This window comes from Dromiciops gliroides, chromosome 2 (genome assembly GCF_019393635.1).
Source record: "Dromiciops gliroides isolate mDroGli1 chromosome 2, mDroGli1.pri, whole genome shotgun sequence".
Lineage (NCBI taxonomy): Eukaryota > Metazoa > Chordata > Mammalia > Microbiotheria > Microbiotheriidae > Dromiciops > Dromiciops gliroides.
This window is the reverse complement of record NC_057862.1, coordinates 595,598,551-595,624,348: the sequence shown is the minus strand read 5'-3', so window position 1 is coordinate 595,624,348 and position 25,798 is coordinate 595,598,551. Positions and strand designations below refer to the sequence as shown.

The 25,798-nt window shown below is 37.1% G+C and overlaps 1 protein-coding gene across 2 annotated transcripts in view; it reads right to left on the bottom strand.

The window, feature by feature from the left end:
* Positions 1-13,404: 13,404 nt before the first annotated feature.
* Positions 13,405-25,798, bottom strand: part of ASB3 (ankyrin repeat and SOCS box containing 3) — a 106,284-nt gene continuing 93,890 nt past the window's right edge. Inside the window, exons 9-10 of one of the 2 annotated variants that reach the window (XM_043988008.1) lie at positions 23,152-23,285; positions 13,405-17,529 (exon numbers count right to left, since the gene is read on the bottom strand). In XM_043988008.1, the coding sequence (XP_043843943.1) occupies positions 17,336-17,529; positions 23,152-23,285 (328 nt within the window). In that variant the 3' untranslated portion in view covers positions 13,405-17,335. The remainder of the gene's footprint in view (positions 17,530-23,151; positions 23,286-25,798) is intronic. The other variant, XM_043988006.1, reaches the window with a different exon arrangement.

Sequence of the window (25,798 nt, the reverse complement as noted above, 5' to 3'; positions counted from 1 at the left end):
GTCATTCATTTTCATTTGTGACTACAAATCAACTAGGCTTGGCCCTTTAGCAGGAATTCCGAAGATGAACATGTTACCTTCCTCTTGAAATTAGGGGTCATGGATGCTGAAGGGCCAGTATAGAGAATGCTGGTTCAGGAGGGAAGAAACAGGGCAATGGCAGCAGTAAGATGGCTTGGCTACACAGCTTTGTGGCCTGATGGGATGGGAAGATGAAGCATTCGTTTGCTTTCTCATCTCTATATAATTTTATTAAAATGGTCTAATTGCTATTATTATTATTATAAGCATGTAGTCAGAAAGAGAAAGTAGAGATGGATAGCTTAGGTACTATAGTGATGTCCCTACAATATCAAAAGGAAGCTCCAATGCTTTGGATGGAAAATTTCATGAGATGTTAAGAATAGAGAGGTTGTGGGGGCAGCTAGGTGGCACAGTGGATAGAGCACCAGCCCTAGAGTCAGGAGTACCTGGGTTCAAATCCGGCCTCAGACACTTAACACTTACTAGCTGTGTGACCCTGGGCAATTCACTTAACCCCAATTGCCTCACTTAAAAAAAAAATAATAGAGAGGTTGTGATTTGTATTGTTTAAGGAAGCACTCTGACCAAAAATTTCATGGCTCTACAATGCTGACCAACTGCTATCCAAAGGCAAATAAGCACAAGAGCCCTACCCCAAACTACCAGTCCTGCTTCCAGACCAGCCGTCATGGCCATCATCCAGGGAAGCAAGGCGTATAAAGAGAGGCCGGTCATTCCTACCTCCTACCAAACAACTGCCATCAACATAACATTCAAGTCAGCTTAGCTGAAGCAGCAAGGTATCCTGGGAAAGGGACAAGAAACAGCATATGGCAGGCAAGTCAAATCACCATCACCACCTTGACCATCATCTCCCCTCAGATCCCAATAAAAACAGCCCAGGAGGGGCAGCTAGGTGGCGCAGTGGATAGAGCACCGGCCCTGGAGTCAGGAGGACCCAGGTTCAAATCCGGCCTCAGACATTTGACACTTACCAGCTGTGTGACCCTGGGCAAGTCACTTAACCCCAATTGCCTCACTTAAAAAAAAAAAAAAAACAGCCCAGGACCCTGGACCCAACAGCCTTCGGAATAGTAATGCTTCGACTCTCCCCTCCCCACCTCCAAGCCCTCAGACATCATACTGACAAGTAACTCCTGAGGAGGTACAGCCTGGCAACTGCTCCCTCACCGTGTCCCCGGTACTTAGCATAGAGTCTCTTGCCACCAAAGCCTTTGACACTGCCAAATGCCAGGAACTGATATGATTTTATCAGTGGAAATAACATTAATGAAGAGGCATTACCATCTGCTTTGCTGCTGCACCTTAAGGACCCTGGGACCTTTCTATTTGACTTGCAGCTAAAACCTTCCATATGTATTTTCTCCCCCATTAGAATATGAACTCCTTGAGAACAAGAGCTGTTTTGTTTTTCTATTTGTATTCTCAGTGCTTTACAAATAATAAGCAATTAATAAGTTCTTTTTTAAATCATTCATTCTATAAAAGTATAAGATCTCATGACAGTATACTGTATTTCAATGCTAAAATATTAAGGAATTGTTCTTTTTCCATCCTGCTGCCCTCTGCTGGAATTCTCTGTCATGTCCCAGTAACCTCTTCTTCCTGTAAGATCACTTTACCCCTTGGAAATCAAACCCCTAATACCTTCTGCCCATGGGGCCTCTCCATCCCACTCACTAGAGCATAGAGAACTCCTCCCAGAATCTCCACTTGAGGATGCCCAGGTCAGTCATCTCTTTATTTCCACCCCACTGCAGTCCTCTGGACTTCTCCATTATGCCTCTGGCTGGGGGAGGAAGGGTGCAACTTTCCCATTCCTTTTCAGCCTCCTTTTGTGTGTTCCATTAGATTGCAAGTTCTTTATGAACAGGGATTCTCTTACCCTCAGCTAATAGCCCAGGGCCTGGCACATAGTAGGCTCTTAATAAATGCTTATTGGCTGACTGACTGTCATGGTTGATTTTGGAAAGACCCCCCCCCCCCAGATCCAGCTTGTATAAACTAGGCACTATGGAAGCTTTATTAGCACAGTAAATTGGTAGTTCTCATATCATATAATGTCTGGAAATGATGCTATATAGATGGATGTACTTTTCTACTTTTGCTTCATAATTGAAATCCCTATGATTTACACCCTCTCCAACAACTCCTCCATTTCTAAACTTAAGAATTTTAAAACAATAAATGAATATCTATCAGGGAAAAAGGAAAAATTCATGGAAAGAAGTGGGTCAGAGCAAACTGCAAAATAAAATTATGAAAAGACCATATGTGATTAAGCTCCCTAACAAATGTCAATGTTATTCTTCATCATTTACCTAGCACTTCATTCTTCAGTGTGATTTGCAATTAATTAGCTTTCACAACATCCTTCTGAAGTAGGTCAGCACAGCCCCAATTTTTAAAATGAAGATAGTGAATTATGTGATGTATTCAAGGTTAAAAGTACAAGACAGACAAACACCAGGTGCTTGTCCTTTATGAATTTCTATAAACTCCCTAGGCCATTTGTACAACAGACAATTCTTTACAATGTAGATTGCTGTATGACTTCCCAATCTAACCTCCCACATACATGCCCATATATACATAAACTCACAGATATAAATAAAAGCTATTAAGATGAATATTATCACAAAAAGCTCTGTCCAATAAAGTTATTTCCATGAATGTTGTAAAAAAAAGTCATAATTGATTGGGCTAATTAAAGCTAATTCTAAATCACAAATACAAGTACTTTCTTGGATTCATAACCTTATATAGCCATTCTTTAGAGGGAAAGAGGTTACATAAGATATATACCATTAGTGGGGAAAAGTTGAAATGAGATATATTTATTTTTCAGTCGCTCAGTCATGTCTGACTACATAACCATGTGAACCGTCCATCGGGTTTTCTTAGCAAAGATACTGGAGTGGTTTGCCATTTCCTCTGCAGCTTTATGCAGGCAAGGGTTAAGTGGCCTGCCCAGGGTCATATAGCTAGTGCATGTCTGTGATCAGGTTTGAACTGTTCTTTCTTCCTGCAGGCCCAATGTGCCAATGCACTGCGCCATCGAGCTGCCCCCTTGAAACAAGATATAGCTAAAGTTTTTTAAAGTTCTCTAATCCCATCATTACTTAGCAGTTATATTTCAATTCCCCTAGGACACACTGCCTAATGTACCTCAAAAGATTAAACAAAATCCACCTAAATTGCCAAACTACCACTTCCCCTTCTGTACCAGAGACTATACTCTGGTGGAGTTAGCATTTTCAGTTCTAGAACTTAATTCAGGCTTTGGGACCCCTGAAATGGTGACTGGTAGAATTCAGACAGATGGGGAGGCCTAGAGGACCTTAGGATAGCACTCTTCATGGGGGCTCATGTTGCGGGGTGGGATCCGGAGATGATAGAGAAAGACTCAGGGACAAATCTTATAAACAAGAAGGCATATTTTATTGGCAGCCACCTGCTCCACAACCAACGTGGGCCTATCCATGCCATGATCAGAGTTCCTTCCTAGCTCCTAGAGAGCTGCTCTTTTATCCTCCAAAACTGTAGCTGCTAGTCACGTGAAGCTATAACTTTGTTACTAAGTTTCTTATTCACACCCCCGGGTTTCCTGTTTGGACTATGAACCCGGACTCTGCCTGTGGGACTTCCTCCTGGGCCCCCGTTCCGGCTGTTATCTGCACAAGCCTGTGCTGGCTGTTCTTTGACCATGCTGATGTAGCAACTATGTTTGTTCCGGAGTTGGAATGGGGCCCTAAAGTTACAAGATAGTGAGACCACCTGGCTTCTTATTTAATCTTATGGCCATGAGAACTTTTGCTCCTAGCATATTGTTATTCTGTCTGCCTCACTCCCTGTCCTTGATTCTCAGAACACTTGAACATATCCTTGACATACCTAAAGGTTTGGACTATAGCCTGGAACACTAAAAGGCCTCTGGCCCTCTGAGTTCTCCACAGGCTCAAGCAAGACTAAGCAAAATACACCAAGTAGGAAAGATATCCTAAATATTTCACAGTTGTTTTATTTTGCTCTTGCATTCAGTTCTTAATTATCTAAGTCAATGGGCAGTATTAGCAAAGGGATAATTTTTAATTAGCAGAGAAATTAGCAGCTCACACCTATACTGATTCCCTTCATTAGTACAGACAAAAGGGAACTCTTGTAGTAATTTGGGCATCAGGTGAAGCCCCAGAAGACAGGGAAAAAAAGAAGAAATGGCCCTATACAAACTCTGAGGCAGAGGAAACCTTAGGGAGAATGAAAGGGAAAAGGAAAAGGACCCAAAAGAATGAACTATTAAGCATTTACTTCATCCCAAGCACTGTGCTAAGCTGTGGAGAAACAAACAGAAAAAAATGAGAAAGGCCTTATTCTCAAGAAACTCATACCTTAATTGGGGAAGACAACATATACAGGAAGGCTCAGCTGCAGGACAGACAGAAAGACCTAGAAACCCTAAGGTTTCAGCCTGTGAATAGCAAGGCCAAGGAGTCCTTAGGTTATCCCAGTAAACCAAATGACATTATCAGGGGCCTACAGGGTATAGAGTCAGGGCAGATGGTAAGGCTAGAAGACCTTAGGAGGCAGTGTCAGAGCAGATGATTAGGTCTGGTGGTTCTCTGTCTGACTGGAAGGAATAGAATTGGTGATTCCCTCTCATTAGCACAGTGCCTGGAATACAGTAAACATTTAATAAATGCTTGTTGACCTGGCTCATCCCAACAAGGTGAGCAGTCAGGCAGTTCATACGGCTCAGAGGGTAGTGCAGTGGCAGGGGAGGAGTGGAGAGGGAAAGAGAAAAGGAAGGTCTCCCCCAGTGGTACCATGCCTCCTCGTCACCTGCCCAAAGGGATTCTGGGATAGCCTGGGAATGATCATCCATGGATTTTTTTTTCCCTATAGGGTCTGAAATGCATCCTATCCCTATTGCCTCCTCAACTCCAATGATTACTGCTTCTCCCAAAGTCGCTTACTATCTTGCAATGTTGAAGCCCACCCACAAACTGATAACTTTAAAGAGCGACTACATAATTCCTTTAAGTATAATTTTGCTTCATAAAATTTGTACAATAAACAATATGTTTACCACCTAATATAATTTTGCTTTGTTATTTCCATTGTAGATTTTGCAAACAAATATGAACTAAAGTAACATAATGAGAACAAGAATGCTTGAATTTAGTTTGGTATTTTCAGCTCCCATGTATTAAATTTTTTTTAAAAAAAAAAGAATGAATGGTTCAATTAAACATCTGAAGTTATATTTTCCCTGACTGGCCTTAGTTCAGTTTTATTCCTACACATTAATAAGATAAAGTCTTCCTTAGCTGGAATTCCATTAATTGAAATTCCCTCTTAGCAGGCATTTAAACACATTTTCAGTATGATAATCAGTTACAAACAAACATTTATTAAACACCTACTATATGCAAAGCATTGTACTAGACAACGGAGATAAAAAGGAAAAAAAACTGAAAGAGTCCATGCTTTCAAGGGATTTATATTCTTTTTGAAGGAGGGAGGAGTACTACATGTATACAGATAAATAAATACAAGGTGATTTGAGAAGGGAGAGAATCCTCACAACTAGGGCAAACAGGAAAGGCTTTCTATAGGAAACAGGTTTTTAATCTGAGCCTTGAAGGATGTTAAGAGGTAGAAGTGAATAGGAAGCATATTGCAGGAATGGGGAACAATCTGAAAAAAAGGCAAAGGAGGGAGCTGAAATATTGAGGTCAAGGAAGAATTAATAGGCCACTTTGGCTAGAACATAAACTGCATGAAAAGGAGTGATATGAGATGTTTGGAGCTAATTTGTAGAGAGCTTTAAATGAGAGGCTGAGAAATGTATAATTTATCCTAGAGACAATAGGGAGCTACTGAATATTTTTTTTATTATTTTTTTTTAGTGAGGCAATTGGGGTTAAGTGACTTACCCAGGGTCATACAGCTAGTAAGTGTTAAGTGTCTGAGGCCGGATTTGAACTCAGGTACTCCTGACTCCAGGGCCAGTGCTCTATCCACTGCGCCACCTAGCTGCCCCTGAATATTTTTTAACAAGAAGTAACAGTCAGACCTATGCTTCAGAAACTTATTTCAATAATTATGTGGTTTTAATGCCAAGCAAATTTTGTTGTATACTAATTCCCTCAAAATTACTAAAGTATATATGATTTTTAAAATAGCAGTTTTCTCTTAATGATATTACTGAATTAATAAGAACAACACATTCCCCAACCATATTGGATAATTTACCACAAAAGAAGTTGATGGTTGTTGTAGGGTTTTTTTCAAATTTTGATGTGAAGTAAAAATAAGCAAAGATTGAGGTCAAATGCTTTGCCCATGATCACACAATCAAGAAAGTAGCTAAAGCAATACTGGAAAACAAGTCTTTTGAACTCCAGTCAGAGCTCTTATCTCTAGCATCTAGCACAGTATCAGGAACCAAGTCAATGCTTAGTAAATATTTGTTGATTACTTCCTCTCAATTGCAGTCCATTTTCATAGTAAATGAAATAAATAATTGATGAATGATCAACCCAGCCAAGGTTGTTCTCTCTCCTCTCAATCTCTATCAGTTGCCATCAATTATAAGGCACTTACATATATAGCCTGATATTGATCCCAACACTTTATAATATGAATGACTCATCTCCTCCACTACACACTGTGCTCCCTGCAGTGCCTAACACAGTCTTGCATATGGAGATGCTCAACAAATATGTAGAAAGAAGGAAGGAAGGGATAAATTAATTAACCCCTTGGTGTCAACTGGTAATAAGTGATGAATAAGTCATCATGTTCCAGAGAACACGATCCATTCTTCAGTCACTGCTACATGTCTGCATCCTCAGCATGTAGCATACTACCTGGCACAGAGGGTGCTTACTAAATACTTGCTGATTGATTAATTGGGGGAAACAAATCATAAGCTAGGCAAGGAAGTATAGTATAGGAGTGATGAAAAGTTTCAATCATCCAGACATCTGCTAGAACTTTCTCTACCAAAAGTAGAATAGTTAATAATGTCTTGACTTCCCTTAATAATAATTTCATCTGGCACAAGGTATACACACCAATAGGAAGAAGTTCAATTCTGGATATGATTCTCAGTAACATGAAAATACTGAGTACTTAGTGGATGGGTGTGGATGAGTAGAAATGATGCTTAACTTGAGGAAAGTCACCATTATATCACAGAATGTGTAACTGACAGGTTGGAAAATGTTAAGTCACCATCATATTGCCTTCATTAGACCTTTTCTAAGTCAGTGCAAGTGAGATTCCATGACAAGTTTTTTTAAAACAGTGATTAAAAGTGAGGAATTCAATAGGATACATAGATTCGCCCATCTGAGACATACATTTGATAGCATCCTTTCTCTTCTGGCAAGGGGAGAATGTAAAAATGCTACCTGTTAAATACAAAGGTTTTGTCCTAACTTTTATCCTAACTGAATGGACTTTTAAATGCAAAGATGTTGTACTTGACATTGTTTTCTGTTATGTTTTGCTCACACTTAGCTCATTTAGAGGCAGCTAGGTAGAACAGTGGATGGAATGCTGGGCCTGGGGTCAGGAAGACCAGAGGTCAAACCTAGTCTCAAACACTTAAGTTATTTAACCTCTGTTTACCTCAGTTTCCTTATCTGTAAAATGGGGATAATAATAGTACTTACCTTCCAGGGTTGTTGTGAAGATCAAATAAGAGGATTATTTGTAAAGCATTTAGCACAGTGCCTAGCACATAGTAGGTTCACTATTATAATCATGATTACTAGTATTATGAGAGCTGGTGGTGGCCCAGAACTTAGTAAAGCAATGCAGACGCTATTACATACTTATATTTTCAGGTGGAAAAAAAAAAACCAACCCTCTGAAAACAATTCCTCTACGATACAGAAAATAATGGATTTCAGGGGTGGGGTGGGGGAGATAATGTGGCATTTCTTTGTGCTGGGAGTGGTAATTTCATCTAATTATTTAGACCATTAATTCCCAGTGATTTTCCAATGAGCCTTCCATTCCATTAAAAGTCAATAACAGTTGTCAGTATGTCTCAGTCCTTTATGCTCCTAATTATTGTGGAGTTATATTTTCCCATGGAGTACAATAGAAAACACACATGCACACGCATCTACAAGCTGTGGCATTTATCAACTCAAAACAAACAGTTCATGAAGTTGACTCCCAAGTGAAATATGTAGGACAACACTGTATTTCCCTAAATCAGATATTTTATTATATGTGGCAAACTTCAAAAGTGAAGGAATTCAACTCATCTCTATTCAACATTGTCTACTATACATATGACCGTATACTAGGTATTGCAAGAGGAGATAGAGATTAGTAAAACACAGTCCTTGTTTTCAAGGACCTAAAATATCAGAAGCAAATAATTATAGTGCATGTCACTGTAACTCAGGCTACAAAATGCAGTTGGGTAGGCAGACCACTTAATCAGTCCACACATCTGATCATACTATTTTCCTATTTCTGTCAAGGGCACGACCATCCCACAATCCTCAACCAGGTTAGCAATCTAGGTGCCGTCTTTGACTCCTCACCCTCCATATTCAATCTGTTGCCAAGTATTGACATTATTTCTTTCAAAGCATCTCTCATACTCATTTCTTCCCTTCTCTTAACTCATATAACCACCAACTTGGCACAAGTTCTCATTATCTCATGCCTGGACTACTGCAATAGCTTGTTAGTTGCCCTCCCTGCCTCAAGTTTCTTCCACTCCAGTCCATCTTCACTCAGCTACCAAAGTGATTTTCCTAAAGTTTGTCTGCCTGTCACCCCACCCTCCAAAACTCTCACACACATACTCTTTCTCTCCTTCTCTCTCTCTCTGCCATAGGATCAAATATAAAATCCTGTGTTTGGCTTTTAAAAACCCTTCACCTGTCTACTTCTTACCTTTCCAGTCTTTACACATTATTCTCCTTCACATATTCTATGATCCAGACTTACCATTGCTTGCACAAGACACTCCATCTCCTCACTCTTCATTGGTTGTTACAATGTATATAATCCTCTCCCTCCTCACTTGTGCCTCTCCTGGTTTCTCTCTCAAAACTCAGCTCAAATCCCACCTTCTTCAGAGGACTTTCCTAGGTTACCATTGCTTGTGTCTTCCCCTCAGATTACTTCCCATTTATACTATCTATATCTATATATTGGAGAAGGAAATGGCAAATCACTCCAGTATCTTTGCCAAGAAAATCCCAAATGGGGGTCACAAAGAGTTGGACACAACTGAAAAAAGGACTGAACAACAATATATATATATATATATATATATATATATATATATATATATATATATATATATATATATATATATATATGCATATAGGAAGATATATAGCAGGTATATAATTTGCATGTTGTCTTCCCCATTAGAATGTGTTCTTGAGAACAAGATGCTTTTGCCTTTCTTTATATGCTCAGTACTTACTATAATGGCTGGCACATAGTAACAGCTTAATAAATATTAGTTAACTTTGTCCCAAAGTGTTCAATAACCTTATATACAAGCTATCCTTAATTTAACACAAGCTAGGGCACAGTGGATAAAGCACTGGACTTGGATTCAAGAGAACCTGAGTTAAAATTTGGCCTCAGACACTTGACACTTACTAGCTGTGTGACCCTGGGCAAGTCACTTAACCCCAATTGCCTCACACACACACAAAAATCTAGCACAAGCCTATATTTCCAAGTTATTTTACACTATTTTCCTACATATATTCTAGGTCAAAAGGAACTAATCACCATCACTTAAATTATTTTAGGGTTCCTGATCTGAGCCTAAAAGGAATCTGAGTTTTAATAAATGAGAATTTTAATAGCAATAAAAATTTGAAGACATACACAAAACTTGATAATGGAGACAGTAAACTATACTTCAGAAAGACCATGTTCAAAAGGTACTTGTAAATGGGGAAAATGAAAATGTTGATGTTTTAAAATAAAATTATTAAATGAAAGAGCTAGGTGATAAAGTAATATCCTATCCCAGGTCTCAATCATTGAAACCTGTCTGGGACAGAGATGCTAGAAGGAAGTTCTGGCAATGTGAAACTCTCCAGGAAATGAATATATTGTTTGGAATCCAGCAAGAAACCTCCTAAAACAAAACAGGTATTGTACAGCCAAGAACAGTCCATGGCTAGGTATAGTATCTTAGAACAGAGGTATCAAACTCCCTTGGCCAGTGATGTGATCAGCAAAACTTGTGACAGCCAGAAACATATTCAAATGTAAATGGGAAATGTTTAATAAAGTAAATAAAAAACAATGCAACATAAATAATGTTCATTTGTGGTTTTCTTAGTCAACAGTGCCAGCAGGTATCTATTTCTATTTGAGTTTGACACCACTGTCTTACAGATTCCCCAAACCAGTTCCAATAGAAATATTTTTTAACTGCCATAATTTCTCTAAAGTAAGATACATCTAATATCTAGTATAATTCAAGTGACTACAAATAAAAACAGTGAAAAAATACATGAATGTATCCTTTCACTTTTTGACTAAGAAACAAGTATTCATTTTCATCTTAATCAACACACTAATTATAAATCTCCCATTCACCAACCTATAAATTGTCTTAAAAATAAATTATACAATATATAATTTTGGTGCCTAACAAGCCATTATATTTTTTATTACTGGAGAAGGAATAGTTATTTATTAGATCGTTTAAAACATTCTTTAGAGAATTGAAGGCCTTTACCCCTCCTGAAGTAGTTTTTGTGTAGAGGAAAAATAATCTATAATGATTACTAGATATTAGTTATTAGGAATTAAATATTCCATATCGTCTACAATGATTCTTTGGAAGTTAAGAATAAGATAAAATTCACAAACCTGACCTATGAACTGGCTATAGGCACTAATCATTTATAAATGTGCTACAGATGTTTTCAGAGGGTTATTTGGACCAACATTATTTGCATTTTTTGCTAACAATGAAATGAAGAATCGATTCTTTTCCCAAACAGCCCAATGAAACTGCTACAAAACCAATATTGAATAAGAAAATCCTTTCTTCAAAGGTTTCTCCCCACCTTGTGTAAATCACATATAAAATATTTATAGTTATTCTTGTTAAACTAAAACTGTGCTTATATTACTTTACCCCAGAGCAAAATCTCATTTTTAAAAGACTCCTTGGTAATTTTGATAGTCTCTGATACAATTTATTCTTGGTCTTTTCTACCTAGAGAACCGAAGATAGTGCAAATGAAAAGCTCAAAATGGTTATAAGAATCAATGACCTCAAGAGATGTTCTCAAGCAGGTTCTTAACTTTGTGACATGGACCCCTTGGAGGCCAAGCGAAACCTATGGACCCCTTCTCAGAATAATGTTTTTAAATGCAGAAAAATACATAGCCCTACAAAGAAAATCAAAAGTCAACAAAAACTATACAAGTTCACAGATCTCCCCTGTTCTAAGAAAAATTAAGAAAAAAATGTTGCCACAAACACACACTGCTTTGCCTCAGTAGCCCAGATGCCATTTTTAGGGATGTCAGGCCCCTGGGAACCCTAGTAGATTATATTTGCCTATCTTGTGCTACATTGTAAAATATCTGAATTTCATAGTCACTTCTATCTACATTAGAATCACTGTGTGAGTTTTGCTTTAAAAAATAGAGAGAGGGGGCAGCTAGGTGGCGCAGTAGATAAAGCACTGGCCCTGGATTCAGGACACTTACTAGCTGTGTGACCCTGGGCAAGTCACGTAACCCTCACTGAGTCACAAAAAATAAATAAATAAAATAAAGAGGGAAGGAAACAAGCATTTATTGTCTACTATATGCCAGACATTGTGTTATCTCATTTAATCCTTGAAACAATCTTGGATGGTAGGTGCTATTATGGGCAGCTAGGTGGCATAGTGGATAGAGTGCTGGGCCCAGCATCAGGAAGACGTTTTCCTGAGTTCAAATTTGGCCTGACACTAACCACGTTTTTGCCAAGAAACCCCTAATTTGGGGTCATGAAGAGTCAGACACAACTAAAACAACAACAAAAGGTGCTATTATGATCCTCATATTACAGCTGAAGAAACTGAGGCAGACAGAAGTTATGTGACTTGCCTAGGGTCACACAGCTAATGAGTATCCATGGCCAAATTTGAATTAGGTCTTTCTGACTCCAGGCCCAGTGCTCTGTCCATTGTGTAACCTATAGTCACTAATCAGTAAACATTTATTAAGTGTCTATTATATCCCTAGTTGCTGCTTATGTAGTCACAAATACACGAGTATGCACATATTCAGCATTTGTTTAATTAGGCTACATAGGTAGTCTAAGTAATATGGAAATGTGCAAGTGGAAGAAAAAAGGTTTTGAATCCTTTACATCCTGAAATAATTATAAATACAGTAACAGTTTCTGAACGTGTCAAAAACAAAGGCCAATGCTTGTGCTTTATTAACTAACTCATTCATTAAAACAATACTCTGACTTGGAATTAATCCCTTTAGCTCACATTATTTGAAGCAAATATGCATATTAACCTCAGAACTGATCTTTTTTTTTTTTAACCACTCATTTCAAATGACAGTCATAACCAATCACTAGATGGACTTCCTTCTCAACTTATTCCATCAAGTCAGAAGCAGGATGTAAATTAGCACCTTTTAATGACTCATGATGGACTTCTATCATCCACATAGGAAAGTAGAGAGTAGGAGGTTATAAGCATTAGATGGTAAAGGAGACATAAACAGATGCTGTTCACAAGTCTCAATGCTCCAATGGCAATTACTACCTGCTCTACTTCATCTATTAGTGCCATGCATGCCAAGAGAGAAAAATTCTGTAGACACCAATTTTCACTGCCACAACTGGGTTTTAAATTCTTTCATTAACAATATAGACCACACATAGCATAGCAGAATAACTCAGTGGTAAAGTAATAGACAGGATATTCAGAAATTTGATAACATACTCATGTATGCACCCTCAAAAAGGCCTGACAGAATCAGACGTGTTTATTTCTTTCTCTAAAAAAGGGAATTTTGTGCTTTACAGAGCTGTTGTAAGAAATAACCAATGGAGACAAATCTTATAATCTTTTAACATTGGGTTCAGCTAAAATTTATCTTGAAACCAAAGAGAAAAGATTTGTTAAGTGAGTCATGATTTATCCTCTTTGACCCTCCTGCAGCATGTGACACTGTTGACCATTTCAAAGCTTAAAAATAGAACAAAAGTACATTCCTTTAAAAATACTTTACACTTCCATTTTTTTTATTAATTCTGATTGACTTTACCTCTAATTTATTTGGAGTAGTAAGCGTTCACTGCAAATGGAAATGTCAAGTTTCTCTGAAGATCCAAGAACATAAAAGCAAATTACAAACATGCCTTAATAAAAATCACTTGCATTTTTATTGACTTGAAAAGAAAATAAGTATTATGCTGTGGTATCTTCAGTGAGATGGCCTATTTCATGCTTAATAGTTGTTCAGTTACATGAATAAACTAATTATTCTATAAGCTTAAAACCAATAGTCAAAAAGCACCAAAAAATGGTACAATATGAAATAAGGAAAATATGCCTGCTAGAACCAAACTTAAAAGTTTGTTCAAGAAAAGTAAATTAATTTTTTAAATTATGCATGTAAGGAAATGTTGTTATAGCCATTAATACTATAAATTCAATCTGTATTTAGCCAAGATCATTCATAATGCATTTCCCTTTAGACAGTATTTGAGTGTAAACTCAAAGAGATTAAACAATAGCTCACACTTGTATAGAATCTGGCATTCCTTTCCTGGCCTTCAGCCCTTTCCTTTCCAGTAGACCTTAGAAGGAGAAATCTATGCCTGGATCATAGAGGGACATCAGCCAAGACTTTACTTACTGACTTGTATCTTCATGTTAATTATTGGGGAAGAAAAGCAGCTGTAGCAACTATGATCCAGTGCTAGAAACCCAGGGGAAAGATATTAGGAAGAAGGCATACTCCTTTGAAATGCCCAAGACACTCTCCATTAGAGATTTTTAAAACCAATCACTTATGCTGAAATTGGTTCCATGAAATTTTATGAAAGCAGTATAATGGATGCAATTCTGAAAATAGTTTTTTAAAATCATCAGGCCTAAAACCTTTATTGTAGACAACAGAAAATACTTTGACCTTTACTAGCCACTGCAACTATCTTCTACCATCTTGCTTAACCCATAAGTATCTGCTCAGAATTTTTCCCTAAATACAGATTCCCATAAAATTTTATTTAAAAAAGAATACTAGAAAGCCAAAATATATCGAATTTCTAATTAGGCTCCCTACCTGATTCTCTTTGTACTCACCATGATATCTATAAAGCAGCAAATATGTGAGACTATAGTTTTTTGGTTTGTTGTTTTTGGGGTTTTTTTTTTGCAGAGCAATGAGGGTTAAGTGACTTGCTCAGTCACATAGCTAGCAAGCATCAAGTATCTGAGGCCAGATTTGAACTCAGGTCCTCTTGTATCCAGGGCCGGTGCTTTATCCACTCTACTACTTAATTGCCCCCAACTATAGTTCTTTTAAGGCTGACTGAATGTACTCATTTATTGTGACAATTAAAAAGTTGAGAGGCATAGTTTCTGGGTAATTTAATCATTTTATTAATAAAACCAGCAGGTTATTAATAAAAGGATGGTCATTTGGCTATCTCTCTCAGACCAAAGACCATCATGGTGGCTGGCTCACAATTTATATACCCTTCCAAAGAGTAGGTGGTTCAAACAGCAAATATAATTAGCTAATGGAGATGGCTAACCCAGATCAACCATAACTTTAAGCTATCAATTCAAAGAATGTATACCTTTTTAAATTGGGGGGCAGGGCAGCAGGGCAGCAGGGAGGAGGTGGAGAGGCCTGAATAACCCCTGAACAGAAAGATTATCTCTACTCAGACTACCCCCTGCCTTTAGTTACCTACACAAAAGAATCTGTCTCCACCTAAGCCTCAGCAGAATACAGTGAGCCTTCCCACCTTAAATTCCTTGCAATTTTGGGATGGATCTGACCAAAATGAAGAGTTAAATGCAATCTTATCAGTAAAGTCTTTCAGGAAAAACTGAAGGACTTTTGGAAGAAAGGGGGGAAACTCTGAATCGCCCCAAGATATTGGTCATTAATATTCATTTCTCACATACATCCAACTAAGTTCAGTTCACCTTCAATATTTAACAATTTTTAAAAAACAATAAAATATATTAAAGACTTGCTCAAAAAAGGATATTTTTATCCAAGTGAGCAAAATAGTTATTTACCTGTCTCAAAGGTTAAGTAGATGAATGAAAAAATAATTTTTTAAATACTTACTATGTGTTAGTCACTATGCTAAGTGATTTTGATACAAACAAAAAAAGCAAGACAAAAGATATGGGGGAGTGGTATTCAGGGAGGGATATTTTGTTTTTGTAACTCACAAAGATGGTGAATAGAGTCACAGTAAAACTGATTGACACATCCTTTCCAGAAATTATAATATCGACTTGATCATTGATCTCAGAGATAGAGGTAGAAAGAAGACACAGGGCAGGACAGCGCTGAAGGAAGACAGTCAGAGTGGATGTAGACACTAGAAATAGTGAATTCTCATCCATCAGGAGTACAGAGCCTCAGGATGGAAATTAGAATGCTAAGTCTGAGGTCTAGTATGACACCACATGGAAGGAAGTTATCAGAGAATTATCCTGAGTTATTCAGGCAAGAGCTTCCAATTTATTGATATTCAGTTATTGAGAGCCAAGCTTGAATGGTTAACCATAGAGAGATTTGTTTATTGTGCATCTGAATAACACAAACAAAAGAGAGACAGATTTAGCCACAGCAAAAAATCTACCCATATTTGCCTCTATCCTGATCGTTTAGCAAAAATAGAAATATTATGTAAGAATATACAACAACTTGAAAAGTGAATATTACTGTGACAAAATGAAGACTTGGTCTGGCCCAGATTTAGGAATCATTTTTAAAAATTCAATTCATTGCCACAATTTTCACTTCACCACAAATCAGATTTTCTGACATGTCCACAAATGAACCCAAATGATTAGGTGTCTCTTCTAGTTCCCACTACCCTCCTCAGCAATAGCAATGGCAAAAGCGCGCGGGGGGGGGGGGGGGGGGGGGGGGTGTATCGGTGGCACGGAGAACCCAAATACTTGCAACTTCAGCAGCAAATACTTTTTAAGTACAAAGTTTGGGATATTTCTTTGGGTCATAAAAAACGAGCATATCAACATTATTTGCTCTAGGCTCCACATTACCTCAGCTGAACAAGATGTATGTATGTGTGTATGTATTAATTTTTGGTCATCTGATGATCTTATTTATGTAACTAAATGTTAAGGGAATTGTCACTCAGTTACAAAGGCTCAAAACTGAAACCTCTGATACAGGGCCAGAATTAGGCTTGAATTCTAAATCATAAATTACAGAATGTCAGAATCATACTTTAAAGGTCATAAAGTCTAACCTGAATACTTTAGTGAGAAATCTCAGGAGAGACACATTTCTTAAAAACGGTGGAAAATTACTCCTTCAATATTTTGATTAGTATTCAGAATCAAATTAAAGGCTTGTGTCAATACAGGTCTGATTATGTTTTCAATTGAGCATGTACTTGTATCCAGATCTGTCCCTGCCCTTGTAAACTTAAAAACGGAACCTTTTGATAAAGAGGTTTATAAAATGAAGAAAAAGCTTGGAGAATGAACAAATTTCCATATTTCAAAAGAATTCTTCCCTGAGGTTGCATATGAAAAATCAATTATTCATAAAAATCAGTAAGTTAAGAAATGAGAAGAGGATATAGCAGGAAAGAGGATCTGGTTCCTTTATCAACATTATAGCCAATATATAGAAAATGCTCAACATCCTCTGTGTATAGCTCTACTAAGACTACATACATTCCACTAAATGTTTCCTATTCCAGGTAAATACAAAATAGTTGATGAAAACATCACTAGTGTTAAGAAGCAGCAGCATAGTCCAGAGCCAAAATTCACTAAAAGGATGAAAAAGTTGAGAATTTCAATGAAGAGGGAGGAAATGGTTCAGAAAAATGAACATCATAGCAAATAACATAACTAAGGTTTATAGCATAAACCAGCAACGTAGCAACAACAATGCTTCACAACAGGTGGTTTCCTAAGGAAAAGCCCAGACATGAGTTCAAGTTTCCTGGGCTTTAATGTCCAATCACAGGAAGCCACTTCACAACTCCCGTCTTGATCTTCAAAGTAATAAATTTGAGCCATTAACTGCTTTCAATGGTCTCTCCATTCAGTTCTGGAACGTCATACATTCTCAAGACTTCTGCATAAAGCAGATAATGATGTAGGCTAGTGGGAAGTGGTAACTGATGGATAAAATCATCAGATCGTAGGCGTTCTGGTTTTAGAATGGATCGAATTTCCAAGCGGCAGAGGTGAGTGAGGGAAGGAACTGAGCCTGTAGAAATAAATAAAACCAAGATGGAAAAAAATTAAAATAAAAAAAATGACAGCATCATTATGCAAATTAAGGCCTCAAACTCTAAAGTTAGCAATACCGATGCAAATTAAAGAATTTTACTAGCTCTAGTAATGGACAAAGCAAACAACAAAAAAAGCCTCCTCTTTTTTTTTTGCCCACAGCCCAGGTCTACCAAATCAAATACCTAAAATAAACTACTAGCCAAAAAAGCTCTCTTAAATTTAAGCACAGTAGTATAAAACTGCCTTTAAAGAGTATGTATGTGTCTAAGTGTATATGTGAATGTATACAGATACACACATACATACATACTTTAAAAAAAGATAATTTCAATCAAGAATCCTCAATGACTTCAATAGGAATAATTTTTTAATGGCAGCAACTTAATTCCCAAGATAAAGATGAAAAAGTTTTTACCAAGAAGGTTAGTGTCCATGAGAACTAATAAAAATGAAAAACAATCACATTTTCATGTGAATCAAGAACATAGCCTGTCTGTTAGGCCATTAAGTTTTACATAAATCCCAATAAAATACAGCAAAGATTAACAGATCAAAGAAAAGGAAAAATTTAACATTGCCAGTCACTTCAAGCTACACATTTTAAAATCCAAAATAAGAAAAGTTAAATGGCTAAATAAAAACTCCACTAGAAATTTCTATTTGAGAGCTGGATCTAAGGCAATGATAGCTTCTTAAGCTTCATGCATTATATTCCTACTACTAACTACTAATACTAACTACTACTCCTTTAAATCAATTACCCCATTTTAATCTTAAATATCACTTTAAGTTAAATAACAGCTGCAAAAATCACCCTTTTGTCAGATGAAAAAACTCAGGTTACATGATTTGCATTTGTGGCATGGTAGGTACTAGACTCAGCTAGAGAGATGTTCTTTCAACTTCACTGTTCTCCAGAGGCTGTGGCTATCTTAATTCTTTCCTATCTTCTTAATACTGATGTCAGTTAATCACCTTAGCTTGTTTTTTGTTTGTTTATTTTTGTTTGTTATTTTGTTTTTTGTTTTTTGCAGGGCAATGAGGGTTAAGTGACTTGCCTAGGGTCACACAAAGTAAGTGTCAAGTGTCTCAGGCTGGATTTGAACTCAGGTCCTCCTGAATCCAGGGCACCTTTATCCACTGCACTGCCTAGCTGTCCCCAATCACCTTAGGTTTTAAAAGACTTAAGCACTCAGATTTCAATTTTAATAGTACCATTTTGGTTCTACTGAGGTGGTAACAGATCACTGACCTAATGTACCATAACCACTCAGAAATTTGTTCACTTGGACTGAGGAAGTCTTTACCCAGTTGATTATTGCTTAACTTGCTGTTGAGTACTAAGGGAGATTCAAATCCATGTGTATAGTAACTGTGTACGTGCATAATGTCTATGAAAGTTATAATGCTAAGTAGTATTTCCAGATGTACAGTCACTAGTTTAAATATTGTAATGGCTGATAAATCTTTATAACGGGTTGAGGTAGGGTCAAGCTCTCCCTTATATCAAAATACAAATGTCTCCACAGAAACAAAGGTATACTTTCAAGGGAACCTGAAATCTACTGCTAGGAGACTTTAAGCTAGCAAGTAGAGATGTGATTTCTTGGGTTAAGATAACAACCTTTCCTATAAAAATATGTTCAAATTATTGAACACTTTTAAGTCACTTCCTGATGTACTAATTCAAGATCAAGTCTTAAGTATCCCTAAGATTTAGGTATACCTTCTTTTGTTTGGAATCCTGGAGAAAGGAACAAATCTCTTGTTGAAGGGGAGTGGGTGAAGAGAACTCTGTTTCTAGAAGGAGTCAGCAAGTCTTAGGACCTGTGAGAGTGTGGTGTAGAGGGAAACTATTTCTTTTTCATTATCTATAGGACTCAACCACCTGTAAATACCACCCATTATAAATCAATGGTTATGAGTTCCCTCAAATATTTCTAAATGGCAAGGCTTTTCTTCTGAATAGAGTAGGTGACCCAGTACATATTTTGTGAGTAGCCTACTAGTACTGTCAGTACCTGAAGCACTGATACCAGTGCTGAAGGAAAATATGATCAAGATAAATACCTGTGAGATAAATTCTTTTGAATTCTCAGCCAAAACAAAATCTTCTTTAAATGAGATTATTAACAAGTGATACAAGCTCTACCAAGTGCCTAATTAAATGAGAAAGTATTAATGGATTTATTCCATTTGGGCAATAATGCACTCATGTACCATTTTTTGCCTTCATTGGGAAAGGCTTGCTATGTTAAGTGTTCAGAATAAACCTTCGCATTTCTTTCCTAAATGATACATTGCACTAATTTTCCTATTTGGCATATGTCTTTTCTTTACCAAAACCACTGTCCCTCATCTATATATGCTGAATAGATTTTTATTCTTTATAGGTGTGAGTACATAACTGATATCACCAGATAAAACACTCAATATTAAGAATTACATGCAAGTCAGAACTATCATATTTGTAAAAAAACCCTGTACTTGAGAAAACTCTAACAGGGACCTCAGATTACTAAGATCTCCATTCAACTTGAGAGTAATAATTATATTTATACTACAACTTAAGATTTATTTTTTTAAAAAACTACAGCTCTCTGAGTATTATTATTTCCAATTTAAATAGGAAGAAACCAACGGAGAGAAGATAAGGCCCTTGTCAGAAAACAGAGCTTATGTCAGGCTCTCTCTCCACTATATTATATTGACTCAATATAAATGAAAAAGATCACTAAAAAGAAGTGAAATTCTGTAATGGAAATGGAAATTGTAATTGAAATGGAAACAATGGAAAAAGCAGTGGAGGTCCCACAAAGACAGAAGAAAACACATATGTCCTTCCTCTTGATAGAAAGGAAGAGGAGGGGGCAGCTAGGTGGTGCAGTGGATAAAGCACCGGCCTTGGATTCAGGAGGACTTGAGTTCAAATCCACACTCAGACACTTGACATTTGCTAGCTATGTGACCCTGGGCAAGTCACTTAACCCTCACTGCCCTGCCAAAAAAAAAAAAAGAAAGAAAGAAAGAAAGAAAAACGAAAGGAAGGAAGCAGAAAAGAACTATCAGGGCACAGTATTGTACACATTTTAAAAAATGTGAGTCTCTATATTTGATTAATTGTTTTTACTTCTTAAAAATGCCCTTTCAATCAGGAGCTGGAGGTAGGAAATAGCTGTAATGTAAAGACAAAATAGATTACACACACACACACACACACACACACACACAAAGCCACAAAAATTAAAGGGACACAACCTCTACTATGCCCCTTATGTAAACTGCACAGCTTAAACTAAATAGCTTCAAGAACTTTTGAGACACTATTGCCAGCTTAGAGATGTGCTTTGATTTTCTTTTTTGTTTTTAGATGTGCTTTTCTTAAACTAAAATTTCTCCTATTGCTCCTTCTTTAATTTCTTCAACTAGCTTCAACAAATGGGTCAAATTGAGGACAAAATGAGGAATGCTAATAGTTGGGTTTTTTTTAAAATACCAACCAACTCATAAAATCCAAATTTGTTCCAGCCCACTTCCACAGGAAATACTTATGATAGCTGCACTAGCGAGTCAAAATAAACATGATACGGTGTAATAATTTTATACTAATCATTCTGAGTATAACCCCTACTTGTTTTTTGGGGGGAGGGGTGGGGAGGAGCAGGGGTGTAACATGGTCACACATACATTTTATTGATATTTCTACTTTTCTTACATCACCATAGTATCCCATATATTCTGTCCTCTACCCTTCTCAGAGAACCATCCTTTGTTACAAATAGTATTTTCTTTTTGGAGAGATAAGGAAAAAAAAAGCCAGCATAACTGATCAATACATTGGAAAAAAACCAGAAAATATATGCAATGTCTAACACCTGTGGACTCCCATTTCCACAAATGGGTGGCTTATGGGTGTTTTCTAATATCCTTTCATTCCAAGAACTGTTTGATCTTTATAATTGTGTTATATTTATTTTTGATGGTGTGGGGGACATACTTTCAGTTACATTGTTGTAGTTACTGTATATGTTGTTTTCTCTGATCTGCTTATTTGACTTTGCATCAGTTCATATAGATCTTTCCATGCTTCTCTGTATTCATCACAAACATCATTTTTTACAATAGCATAATGATCAGTTACATTCATGTACCAATTTTTTTAACCATTCCCAAATTAAGGAGCATCTACTTTCTTTCCAATTCTTAGCTCTCATAAAAAGTGCTGCTATGTTTTGGAAAATATGAGGACTTTTTCCCTATCAATGGCTTCCTTGGGGTTCAAAGGGTCACTCTGCTTGCATAATTCCAAATTGCTTTCCAAAATAACTCTATCATTTCTCAGCTCTACCAACAATGCATTACTGTGCCTATCTTGCTACAACTCCTCCAACATTGACTATTGCCATTTTTGTCATTTTTGCCAGTTTGTATGGTGTATAATGCCTGCTACTCACATGTATTTCCTATTACTTCTAGCACCAAATACAAAGTGTCCTAAAAGTCTTAGTGCACTTTTAAAACTTAATGGTTTAACTTCTCTATACAGGTTGTTCCAAAAAATTTTTTTGCATAGTTTTAAATTTTAACAGTTTAAAACTTCACTAAGTTTTTTGGGGGAACAATCTACATAAACTGCTTGGTTTGCCATTTAAAGCCTTTTATAATCTGGTCCCTCTCAGGGGCAATTAGGTGGCATAGTGGATAAAGCACCAGCCCTGGATTCAGGAGGACCTGAGTTCAAATCCAGTCTGAGACACTTGACACTTACTAGCTGTGTGGCCCTGAGCAAGTCACTTAACCCCCACTGCCCCACAAAAAAACAAAAAACAAAAAACCCAAAAACAAATAATCTGGCCCCTCTCTACTTTTCTAGTCTTAGATATCAGTCCCCTCCACCTTCCATTTCTGTGCCCTTTCACTGATTATATCCTACCTACATGGAATGCTTTCCCTCATAACTTCTGACTGTTGGAATTCCTAGTTTTCTTCAAGACTCCACTCAAACATAACTGCCTCTTCAATAAATTTACCTTATATCTATTTTATATGTATCTTATGTATAGTATAGTGCCTAGCATATATAGTAGGTAGTTAATAAATGCTTGGTGATTGACTGATAGTAACTCACATTAATTTAACACTTCATGATTACAAACCATTTTACATACATAATTCCATTTGATTTTATAGAATGAATAAAATTATCTCCATTCTCAAGTTAGAACATTAAAGTTAACTACACTGTTCAACAGATCACAACGTAAATTCATTAACTAACCAGATATTTTTAAGGATGCATTTTAATTAGAGTAAACTACAAAAATGAGGATATATCACTAAACAGAAGTATCAGTTCTGAACACCTGCTTTACTTCAAAGGCTAGTTATTTTGACTTGGGAAACTAGCTCTGATTTTAGCTTAAGGCAATTAAATTATGGTTTTTCTCAGGTGAAAAAAATTAATTTGCATGCAATTTATTTTTGGCTTTCCAATCTTCATACTACAATAGCCTGCAGAGATGTTTCCAACTTAAAATCACAGTCCAGAGGGCAGGGCAGGGCAGGACAAAGGGAATATAAAAACCAAGTGGCTTACCAAAATGATTCAATGGGACCCAGGAAGAGCTTTCTGCACGAGCAGAGAGGATCTTCTCAATAGCAAGGGGAAGCCGCTTCCAATTAGCGAACTCCAGGCTAAAGTTGAGGATGTCATCATCGACTGAGTGAATCCTATGTAGCAAGAAATTAGCACAGTCACTGACACAAAACAGTCAGGGATATATTCTGGAAGCAATCTCTAAGTTAAACCAACAGTAATAGTAATAAAGTGCCTTTGTAGTTCCTTTATATCCAAAAATCTTAACACTGGAAAGATAATGCTATGACCAATCTCCAAACTTCCGTATTCCTTTGAAGGGAACTTCCAGGTTTCTTTACCCAGATTTGCAACCTCAGAGTGATCTTCAATTCCTTACTCTCTCAAACATAACACAAATCTAATAAAATGCCAAATTTTATCATTTCTACCTCCACAACATCTCTCATATTCATCCCCTATCCTACACTCATACAGCTACCAGCCAAGTTCAAGCTTTCATCACCTCTCACCTAGACTATTGGAATAGCTTTTTAATTGGTCTCCCTGCCTCTCAAATCTTCCTCCAATTCATTCACCTTCCATCTCAATCCCATGAAGGAGGAAACCCAGAGCCCTTGACTGACTATGGCCCTAGGGTCCCTTCCCTGTCCTGTGATATTCCCAAAGCATGGATCTGATCCTGCCAGTACCCTGTTTGATAAATTCCATTGCTTCCCTATTACCTCCTTTTTTTGCCATTTAAAGCCCTTTACAATCTGACTCCAGGCTACCTTTCAAGGATTATTCATTCCATTTTACTTTCCTTCATACACTCTGATCTGACTAAAGTGGCTCTCTTGATCTTCCTCACATGCATCGCTACATTTCTTGTTTCCCTGTCCTTCCACAAGTTGTCCTTCAAAGCCCAGCTCAAGTGCCACTTCCTACCTGAGGCCCTTCTGGATTCTTACCACAGTCATTGCCTCCTCTATCATAAATTGCCTTGTATTTACTTTGTAAACAGTTTGTATTATTAAGCATCTGTATATATGTATAATTTCCTCCAAAAGAATGTGAGTTCCTTCATGGTAAGGGACCACTTCATTGTGATTCAAGTGCCTGGCATATAATTAGTGCTTGATGATTAACTGTGGAATTAGCCCACTCTCTGAGGAACAAATGGAAATTGGAGAATATCTTCCAAACAACTATATTTTCCAATCAATAATTCCACCATTAATAAAATAAACCATACCAAACCTAAGAATTACTTTCTTATATGGCAGCCCAGCAACCTCAGTCATTTCTGGTCATGAGAACACTGAGAGGAGCTAGTTCCAATTCATTTCAGGGCCTTTAATCTATTCTCCTGTGGATGGACACACACACACAGACCCATGGTAAGAAATTAGATGATGGGTTGATGGGAAATTGCTGAGTGGAAAGTAATGGTTGGTTATATATAGAAAGGTTATTTGTATCCACTTTGTTTATCACCCACCAAAAGAGTGTTGAGTTCAAGAAAAGTTCTAGTTAAGGGCCTGGGTTCCTTAAGTTGCATCAGCAGTTCAAATGGCTATGCCAATGACTCCATTCTCATCCAAAAGGTGTGAGCTGCCATGTTGGAAGGGTGACAGTGGGGAGAGAGGAAGGGACTCAAGGGTCAGAGTCCCCTCCTTCATGGGGTGGGGATAGAAAGTGAATGTCCAGTCAGAAGGGAGAAAGGAAAAGAGAAGCTAGTAGGGAGGCTGGACTGGAAAGCTCCCCAAGTGACCTTTTCTGCCTGAGCCCTCCAGGGCCCATAGAATTATTACTGTTATTATTTTGCTTATGGATAGAAATTGGCTGTGCAAAATGGTTTTCAGCAATATCCTAAAAAACCTCAAGTTCAAATAGGAGTTGTCACTTCTGACACAATTAAATTCATTTTTGCTACCAAAATGGGGGGTGGGGGGGAAGCAGGACATGATACAACCTTTAGCAATTAGGGCCCCCCCCCCAAAAAAAAGACTTTGCTTAAATAATCTGGATAATTCGACCTTCACTTTGCTTTGGAAGCTTACTACTAAAAGCTAAGGCAAAGAGTTAAAGCAATAAGGACAAACTTTAAAATCTTTTAGAACTTGTCATCCCAACGACAACTTATTTGCACAATTTAGAGATAAGCTACCCTTGAAATCATTAAGTAGATTTATTAAATTTATTTCTCATAATTGATAATTCCCCAAAACACAGATGTACAGAGAAAAGAAGTGACAGCAAAATCAAAAGGAGGAGTATTGCATTTATATCTTGGAAAACATTTCAATTTTCTATAGCTTTCTGCTATCTCATTTAAATTATAACTGATCAAAGATGGAAAGATGCATAACATATAAAGGTAAACAAAACTCCTTGGCTACAGCAAAGGTTATTTAGTAATGGTACTTATTTCTTTTGTAATAGTTTCACTTTTCTACCTTAATGTAGTTCATGGTTGACTGTGACTGAACACAAAAACATTTTTATGCAGTCATCTGAAAAACACACAAGGCATAAATCTGTTTGTATAGCTAATAGTTAATAGAATGGCTTATTTACCATTGTTGATAAGGCCACTAAAAAATTTATTACTACCATACCACACTGCCCATCACATTGTACAAATCAGCTATATACTCATAAA